The sequence below is a fragment of the Temnothorax curvispinosus genome, unplaced genomic scaffold (genome assembly GCF_003070985.1).
Source record: "Temnothorax curvispinosus isolate PA1 unplaced genomic scaffold, ASM307098v1 QBEX01017759.1, whole genome shotgun sequence".
NCBI classification, from domain to species: Eukaryota; Metazoa; Arthropoda; class Insecta; order Hymenoptera; family Formicidae; genus Temnothorax; species Temnothorax curvispinosus.
In genome coordinates, this window is record NW_020227539.1 from 140018 (window position 1) to 150517 (window position 10500).

Sequence of the window (10500 nt, forward strand, 5' to 3'; positions counted from 1 at the left end):
AATATTAAAAAAAATTAATAAGAGATATTCGGAGATATTATTACGTTCTGAAATTGAAATGTAAAAGAGTAATTTATTTTACAATTGCATATCTAATTTGTTCGTACGATTAAATAAAATACTGAATATTTCGCGTTGTAATATTTAATAATTTGTACAATTAAAAATCTATTTGAATATTTAAATTTCCTTATTTTCTCGTTTGTTAATTTGATGATAAACTTAAAAGCTTGAACCGCTTGAAGCGCTTTAAAAATATTTAATTTAAAAATATAAATACTTTTAAACTTTTAATAAATTTTTTATTTCTAAAAACATATACATAAATGTTTGTTTCATTATTATTAGTTAATTTAGTTAATTAGCCTACAAGATAAATAAACCATGGGTTTTATTGCATAAACTTGGTTATAAATTATCGCCCAAATTACAGAGATCAACATTTCAATTTAAGAATTGTGAACATTTGGATCTCACAGGTCATTTCGAAATTTTAGATCTAAATTTTCGCTCTATACCCTAAAGTTTTAATTTTAGATTTTCTCAAGATCAACAACAGGATTAAAGTAAAGTTTTTTTAAATTATAGTTCTGATTTTTCGACAAATCGCGCCGCTTCATTTTTTGATGGCTTGCTGGATCTCCAGCAGGCTTTTGCCGGTCGTCTCGGGGATCAAGTACCGCACGTAGGGCACCGCTCCGAGCACGAAAAGCCCGTAGCTCCAAAAGACGATTGTTTCTCCGGCCAAATTGATGAAAGGCTGATAGCTCTTAACGAACGCGAAGGATAACAGGGCGTTGCTCGAAAAAATGCAAAGGGACGCCAGATTCTTGAGATTCGCCGGGAACATCTCGCCCACGAGGGTGCTGGGCACCGTGGACAGACCGCAGGACACGAATATATTGAAGGACAGCAATGACGCGATCGGTAACCATGTCAGGCTTACAGGGTCGAAGTTCAGAGAGAGAAGATGGAAGTGAAGACCGAGTGCGGCGAACGAAACGGTGACGCCGATGCTGGAAAGTATCAGGAGGTTCTTCCGACCGAACCTGTCCACCAGCAAGATAGTGATGAAGCCGGCGGCGACCGTGGCGAAACACAATGCCATCACCACGATCGACGGGGTGATGCTCACTTTGGTACTGATGACGATGATCTCGGTATAGGCGTTTATCGTGCTGAACGAGCTCGCCTGAACGAAGATATTTAAACCGAGCATGATGAAGATGTTCTTCAGATTCACTAGAACAGACGCGAAGATTAAATTCTCGCTTAAAAGATGTTCTGTGAAGTGATGAAGGTGTTTCTAACGAGGAGAAAGGTTTTCAATAAATGTTTTCGAATAAAAACTTTATGGTGAACGCTTCGAGATTTTAAGAAAGCGATTTTTACATCAAAGGCACAATCAAGTAATTCATTTCGCTTCTGGGTTACCTGGTAACAGAAAGGCCTTGAGCTTCATTAAAACGCTGGTGCTGGCACCGTCGACAAAGTCCTGCAGCTCCTGTATTTCGGCCTTGACGTCAGCCTCTCGTCGGAACCACTTGAGAGATGCCTCGGCCTCGTCGATATTGCCGTGAAGAGCATAATGATAGGGTGACTCAGGTATCAGGCTGAAGAGGACCATGAAGAGGATATTCGGTAGGAGGCTCACATAACCGAACATCTCCATGGACATGTAAGGGCCCATCGCATTGCCCAGGAACATACCCATTGATGCGATGTTCACGTTCAAGGATATCTGAAGGTACGCGTATTATGATGACAAAGCTTTTGCCATGTTGTTTAGTAAACTTGCAAAGTGGATTATTGATAAGAATGTTTAATTAAAACAACATAGAAGATCAAAGGTTAAAAGAGAGAAATAAAAATCAATACTTCTGTGCTTATCATAATAGTTACATTGAGCGATTAATGTCAGAAGATTTAACTTTTACGTTGTTATTGTTATGTATACACTCTTTCGGTGTTTTATACCATTAATGTTATTTTATAAGATCCAAAAATATTTTATATGTATATTATATGGATTCTTATATAATAATATTAGAAAAATATTATTTTTTTATGATGTATCTTGTAATATTGATTGCGTCGTTATTTTATTAAGTATGAGAAAAGTTGCTCTTAACATTTAATAATATTATTACATGGCAGATTATTTAACAGATTCCAAAAGATATAATTGTTATTTGTAACTAGAATATAATAATTGAATAATATTGTGTATGTATGTTTGAACGTTTTTAACTTAAAAACTATTGGACTGAATTTTTGCCACAAGTATATGAAATAGGGGTAGAATTTTCCGGGGAGTGCTATAGGGTGTATAGTTTTTCGTTATCTATTTTCTGGAAACCGATTTCTTTAATTGTTTTAATATTTAAAAAATAAAGAATTAAAAAAATCGATTTCCAGAAAAAGACGTAGTTCTACGTTAAAACTACACACTCTGTAGCACTCTCCGGAAAATTCTACCCCTATTTCTTGTGACAAAAATTTGGTCCAATAGTTTTTAAGTTAAAAACGTTCAAACATACATCATTCGAAATGTATGTTTGAACGTTTTTAACTTAAAAACTATTGGACCGAATTAGTATTGAAACCATATAAAATAGGGGTAGAATTTTCCGGGGAGTGCTATAGGGTATATAGTTTTTCGTTATCTATTTTCTGAAAACCGATTTCTTTAATTGTTTTAATATTTAAAAAATAAAGAATTAAAAAAATCGGTTTCTAGAAAATCGGTAACAAAAAAATACACACTCTGTAGCACATTTTAGAAAATTTTACCCCTATTTCATATATTTGTGGTAAAATTTCGGTCCAATAATTTTCAAGTTATTAACGTTCAAACATACACCACTCGTAAGGATTTTATATAATAGTATAGATAGATGAGAAAAGTTGCTCTTAACATTTAATAATATTATTACATGGCAGATTATTTAACAGATTCCAAAAGATATAATTGTTATTTGTAACTAGAATATAATAATTGAATAATATTAGACATAAATAATATTGAATATAAATAATAAAGAATAATATAAAAATAAAAAATAATCGACAAATAATATACAGAGAGATATTTTTATTAAGTATTATTTTAGAGTTAATGATTTCTTCAATCTTGATTTCTTGAGCTTTACTTAACAACCAATATCAATAGTTTTAATCTTTAGAACTGATAGCTGATGATTAGTATTATGTCTTAAATCACAATCTGTCGCGTTCTACCGTCCTCCTTATAATCTGTTTTAATTGTCTTGGGAGAAGATAACGAAGTTTAAATATTGAAGATATCTCAGTCGAACTGAATAGCGACCGTGACTGACCTCGTTTCCACCGTCGTGTGCTTTAATGTTTTTAATGATAGAAACCTGATATATCGATAATAAGAAGTCGGAATTACATTATAGTGTTCGTTACATCCGTTCCAAATTTCGTCAATTTAACATTTTATCCGTTCTTATGTCTAAAATTCTTAGAAAAAGTTCTTAAAAAATTGCGTAAATTTATTATAGAAAAAGAATCCGAGATATAATTTAAGAAATAATCCGGAGAAAGGAGAAAGAGTAATAAGGAGAAAGAGTCCAAGTTTGTCAAGAGGATAAAATAATAAACTATACTTCGAGAAAAAAGTAATTAAAAAAAAAAGAAAACTGGTATCATTATCAAAGAATTAATGATGATTAAAAAAAAAGTTGTAATTATAGATATCGTACAAAAGAATTTCCAGACAATACAATTATCTTGAGATTAAATAAGTAATTAAATGAGAGATAAATAAAAAAAGAATAAAGCCAAATAAAGCTTCACGTACGGAAGGATTAGTTAAATTACCAGGGAGCCTCGGATAGCAGGATTGGCGATCTCGCCGAGATACAAGGATACCGCGGGCCACATGATGCCCGATCCGATTCCGGAGCAGAATCTGGAAAGGTAGAGCCACGTGATTGACGTGGCGCAGATGTTGAGGATCCAGCTAGAGAGTAACGGCAAGCCCGATAACAGCAGCACCTTCTTTAACCCGGTGTACTCTGAAGGATTGTCGTGGCACGTATTAGAGACATGTCATCCTGAGAACAAGATCACCACAACTCAGAACTGCGGCTCTCTTTAAAAGACGAGAGACGTCGTCTTTCACTTTCGTTTACGCATTACGTTGCGCCGATAAATCATTCTGTGCGAGGAATGCGTGATTGAAGAAAGGAAGACGCTTCTTTGGGTTAGAACGAAGATACGATTAATTGTCTGGGGAAAAGGATTCGAGGATTTCAAGAAAAATCTGAGGTGTTTCAAAAAAATATGGGTCTATTATTCACAGTTTTGCAGGAATATTAGAATTATCTACTTGCGTGGTCAAGCTAGATCGGGGTCTTTGAGAAGGATTTTATTGTTTAATACTACAAGGATATAAAGATTCACATCTGAGTTTCAAGGACGTGAGTCCGAGGGTAGGGTGGCTCCAAATACTTTTAATAGTTTCACTTTTTCTTGATTTTCTATCTTATTTTTTACTGTTGAGACATAAAAGATTTACTTCGAATTTTCGACTATTGCTGAGTCGTGGTTGGCTTGTTCTTAGGTCGCAAATTGTTGCTCGTTTTCAATCGGAAGAAGATTCAAACCGCGTCGAGGTCAAACGATTGATCAATCGAGAAAAATTTACTGGACAATGTAAAAAGAAGTGAATACAGAAAGAATTGTATTTCTTTCTCTCTTAGTACATCCCATAATTTAATAATATTTTAAGATTAGAAGTAGGAAGAATAGAATATTGCACACTGATAAGAGAACGAGATTTACTTAATGGAAAACATTATTATTTATGTGTCAATAACATGTAAAATAAATTATAGAATGTTGAAATCACGGTTAAATATATATTACGTTTTAATTGGCATATTATAATTATAATTTATGACCTATAAATATAATATATTATATATGTATGTTAATACAAACATATAGTTGACTTATGCTGGGGTGTAATAGAAAGAATTCAAACGACGGATTTGATCGATTTAAAGAAATTTATCTCGATAAATCTTTTTAAACTTGTGATTAATGAATCTTATGAGGACGTGTATGTTTCTTTAGCAAAACGATGTCCCTCACCTTGACAAAAAGCACCGAGCAGCGCACCAATTACACGACCAAGGCTTAAAAGGGACGCGATCCAAGATGCCTCGATGTCGGTCAGCTTCAAGGGAACGTCTGCTGTCGTTGATGTTAATTGCGCTAAATATGGCGATGCCCAGCCGTTGGCCAGACCAGAAACGATGGTTTCTAGACTGACTGTTGGGGAAAAACGAGACGTAAGCGTTCGAGCTGTCATTAATGAATAATATAGTAACAACAGCTCACGGAAAGAATTGCTGAAGTACCTAAAAATTTAGATACAGATTTGACTTAGAAAATAATTTTATTGGGTCATCAAAATAATTATATAGAACGCTCAAGCTGATTGATAGAATGCCAAATTTTTGGTAGTATTATTATCATGTTTGAGCATCCCTATAATAATTATTTTGACGGTCCAACAAAATTATTTTCAAATCTGTATGTAGCTAAATTTTCAAATATTTAATTTAAATATTCAAATTTCAGTAAAACTTCTTTCCGTGCGCTTTTACGAAAAAGTGATATTTACATAATGTGTTTTTTTCCTCGAAAGTTAACAGTTTTAAACGAGAAAATTGGATTTTGCTTTTAACATTAAAACTAACAGAACGTAACAGTAATGATAATAATAATAATAACAACAACGTCTGTCTAATTTTGAATTAATTAATTTAACACAAAATATTAAGCTATCGTTGTATTCTACATTAATAAAATAATTTTATCTACCAAATGCACACGTAATTTTAATTAAAATATTTTACTGAATAGCTGTGTACTTACTTGCGAAAGCAGTCAGCCATTGTGGCCAAACAGTGATTTTCCTGCCTGCGGGAACCTCTGGATCCTTGGTGCAGGACATCTTTCCTCAAGATGTGCAGAATGTAAGTCGCATATTACGCGTCTGGATAGAATTGCACTGACCCATGCAGGTTCGAGATCCTCAGTTTCCAACGAGGAAGAAAAGAGGTGAACGCATTTACATTCCGATAAGGATATGACTTATTTATGGCGTCATCACGCGTCATGTGATTTGATAATTTATTCCGTAAATCCCATTTGACGAAACGCCTATTTGCACACTGGTAGCGATCTATAAAAAACGAACGTCAGTACCGATTTATCGTTATACAGATTTAAATGTTCAAACTCGACGATCTCTAAGAGAAAATGATAAGAATCGCGTTGCGTACCAAACGTCTCGAATTAAAAAAAAATCTCAAGTTCGAATACGTCTCGACGACGTCTCGAGAGTTTAAGTTTTCAAGCATTCAGAGTGCTCAGAGGGCAAAGCTTCAAAAACTTTTAAAAAGATTACGTATTCGAAGCTTCGAAGATTAAATATAAATTTTGAGTTTGACTCAAATTTTAATTTAAATTTTTCGAGAACCAGAGAGAATTCTCAGAATTTGAATATTATAGATACATATTATAAAGAATATTTTATTTATATAAGCAATTCACATTTTATTATTTATATAATACGTTTGTAATAATTATATTTAATACTTGAAAGAATCGGGGCATTTTACGTACAAAGACAGCACTGACTTTCGGTTTTGGGAAGATTCCAGGTAGCGCGCAAATATTGGATGAAAATAGTGGTAATTGACGACGGTTACATTCTTATCGCGAAAACATGTCATGCGCCTCTAGTTATTAAAAATACCGAAGTTCCGGCGGTCTTCGTAAATTTATTGCCTTAACGTGAAAATAATCACATGAGCATTTTATCTTCTCTAGCATATTTTTGTTTAAAAAAATCTCGCCAGAAATCTATCATGTAATATTCTATTTAAAAATAGAATATTATTTTTAAATAATATAATAATTGCGATTATTTATGACTTTATGGAATGTAATTTTTATATAAATTATATAAGAAATTTTGTTAAATTTTTTAATGGAAGTCTTTATCTGCAGAATATTGTATATATATAAAAAAGCTAAATATCATTTCACTGATTTTCTAACCAAGTTAAAAGTCAATCTTTTTTTAGTAAAAATATCCAGGTTAATAATTTTTCAGTTATAAATCAACTAAGAAGAAAGAACTTTTTACGAATAAAAATTTAACTAATTTCAGACGGAGCTTAGTAGAATTTAATAGAATTTTAAAAGAATTTTAATATAATTTAAATAAAATTTTAATTCCTAGTTTAATTATAGAATGTGTAATACTAAACTTTGTGAAATATATATGTACCTATTTTTTTCAATCAGTTTTTTTTCTTCTAGAGATTAATTTTTAGTATTTGAGGACAATATGTTATAATTTATTCAATATTTTCTGAGAAAAAGTAAGAAGAAACTTAAAACCAAAGATATTTAAAAACGAAAGAAGCACATTAAAATTACTGTGACGTGAGCTTTATTCATTTTTTTGATACTGGGGTGTAAAAATCACCCCAGGCGCTCCTGGCTTAAACGTTCCTCTTTTTCCATTATTACATAATTAATAAATGTTACATTTTATTACATATAATGTCCTCGCTCGTTATTTCCTTTTTTTTATCTTTATATTACTTTACGCTCACGAGCTTTTAACACTATCATTACTTTATTTTATTTGAGAATATGGACACCATGAAGGATAGGAACTACTCTTTCGCGAAATTTGGCAGTTGGTAGCTATTTCTTAAATGCTCGAATTCGAACGTACCTCGCGTTTCGCGCATGATAAATTTTTTCACTGATTTAAATGTAATTTAATACCGACATGCGACGCTTCCGGTTTGAGGGGAATATCACATACGCCGGGGAATATCGCCGGACGCCGGATCGGATGGTCTGGAAATAAATAGAAGTGACATATGTCGACCGTTCGTTAACAAAACGTCTGTCACGTCACGTATATGCGCTCAAAAATGTGTTCTCATTAACCATTAACTTGAATTCGGTCGCGTCGGCTGTTTTTAAATTTCCGGTCATTAACGAAACGTTGCGCGGCTATACGAAATCGTGACCGATTCCGGAACGAATGACGTCGCGACGCTTTTAATTGTAAGTACAATCGTAAATTACTCTGTTTTTTGTTTATTTTTTAATATTTGTCAGCCGCGTAATATAAATTCGTCGTTTGTATATCGGTGATTTCCTTGAACGTGTATCTCGCGAGATTTATTCGATCGGAATTCATCGCACGAGCAGTCTGCATAGCAACGACTATATTTTTGCGTTCCGCGATCATTTATCTTCATTTAAGCTCGTATATATTTATTCACTTATATTTATATACGTGTTTCAGACGATCTATACTTTTCTGACAAAAACTTTATTTGTAATTCTATCTATATATACGAACAGAAAGGCATATTCAATTACGAATAGAATTCTATAAGGGTGGTCCAAATAAAACACGGACCAGCTGTTTTAGTGAAGTGTGTAATTTAAGACAGCATAAGAATATATTACGTTGTTGCTGATTGTGTATATACTTATAGATACATATATACTTATATGTATAGGCACTACTAACCTTTAAACATTTGTCCTGTTTTCAGTGATTTCGTTATTATTCGACGCAGCAACCTGAGTCTATGTTTCATGTGAACGATCTTTTGTTTGTTACCTTAAATTTCAACATAATTTTAAATGGTTTTTATATGAGAGAATGAAACGCGAGACTGTATTTGTTATTCAAAGTGCGGAAAGTGCAACATAAAAAAGAGGTCTGTTTTCTATTGCTGAACTGGCTAGTTCAGGAGTTTATCTTTGTCCTTCTAATGTGAAGTAAAAAAAGATAAAACACACGCCGTAGGATATAATAACATGCTGTAGGATTTTTAGCACTCGGGTGATGTTTCTGCACGCAGCTCTGCGCAAACGAATGGCACACCCCTTGTTTTCCTTCCACCATGGTCGTGAGCAGGTAGCACGTGAAGTCGGTTAATAATTTTCGGATTCACTCTCGTTTCAGATTTGACTGTTGACGCTTTTTTCCGAGCCGTCGAGCTGTATCGTAACTTCGCGCACTCGTACTTTCTTCACATTGCATCGTAAGAAAATGCCGGTCACAATTAATAGCGGGAGCGTCGTAGAGTGCTGCGCGATTATAATTAATCGTGTTTCTCCGAGTAGTGAGTGTTACAAAGGAGCAACAACGATGGAACAATAAAGGAGAGGGAGGCCTCGAAGGTGTCAAATAATGCAGACGGAGCAACTACTGAGGTAAATTAGTAATTTATTATTTTTATATACGATAAAATATGTGTATATCTATATGTATAATTGTTACATATGTACAATTTTATATTTAATAATTTTTATATTTTATATTATGTAAGAGTCACATATAATTTGTCGCTTTGAGTATTTTACACATACACATACACACGCGCGCGCGCGCTCAAGGAATTAAATTAAGTATATTCTACGAAATTGATAGGATGTGCAATATTTTCCAACTTATTATAAGGGGAATATAAAAGAAACTTTTATTTAGAAAAGCATAACAGCATCTAAGTATAATTAAAACTTTCTGCATTACAATCGTGCCTAGTTTACAAACACGGCAAAACATAATATCACAATGTAATCGAACTTTTCGAAATACGTATTATTCGAACCTTTTGTATCTCGAAACGTGATAAAAAGCAATGCAACAAAGTATATTAAATTGATAAACAATTGAAAAAATTCAATACGTATATGTATCTCAATATTATTACGTTATATTAGTATAGGAACATATTGTTTTTTGAAAGGAAGAAAAAATAAAATAAATGGAAAAAGAAATAATTAAATTGATTATTTAAGCGTGCGTACACCCACACACACATGCACACTTTAATACACATATCGATGTTAAATTCGGTGTTAAATTGGATAACGAATAAGTGACTTTTATCCTTTTTTTTCTTTTATTGTACTTTCGTATTTGTACTTTCGTATGTTCGTGAAAGCGATATATTTTACACGATTTATAAGTCGCGTTTTTCATATTTTAAAATGGATTTCTATTTATAATTTTATATGCAGCATACATTTTTTTAGATACATATGTATTTTATTGATTTTACATGCAAACACTCGCGAAACTGATCAAATCGTAGCATTGTTATGAATTTCTTTTAAAAATTCATGAACGAAAATATCTGGTAACAAGATCATACATAATTGTTCATTTATATGTTATGTTGATATTGAAAAGTTGTCTTTTTCGAAACAATTAATTATAGATAACTGCGTTGTATGATACATTCTATCAGTTTTCTGAGTAGCTGTATATGGGGCATTCCACGCCAATTCGCAAGGGGTCAAACTTCGACCTTTTTATTTTTGATGGCCGCTCGTTTTTTAACAGGTTTTTACGAGTATTAGACTTCTGTTAAATCGTTTCTATAATAAATGTAGCGTTTCCGAAATAGA

The 10500-nt window shown here is 32.8% G+C and overlaps 1 protein-coding gene across 1 annotated transcript; it reads right to left on the minus strand.

Moving 5' to 3' along the window:
- Window positions 1-311: 311 nt before the first annotated feature.
- LOC112467683 (facilitated trehalose transporter Tret1-like) lies at window positions 312-6182 on the minus strand. Its single transcript, XM_025036398.1, has 5 exons — window positions 5914-6182; window positions 5125-5304; window positions 3847-4043; window positions 1435-1741; window positions 312-1242 (listed from the first exon to the last, which is right to left on the minus strand). Exons 1-5 carry the CDS (start codon window positions 5990-5992, stop codon window positions 617-619), a joined length of 1389 nt encoding a protein of 462 aa, XP_024892166.1. The 5' UTR covers window positions 5993-6182; the 3' UTR covers window positions 312-616.
- Between the last annotated feature and the right edge of the window lie 4318 nt (window positions 6183-10500).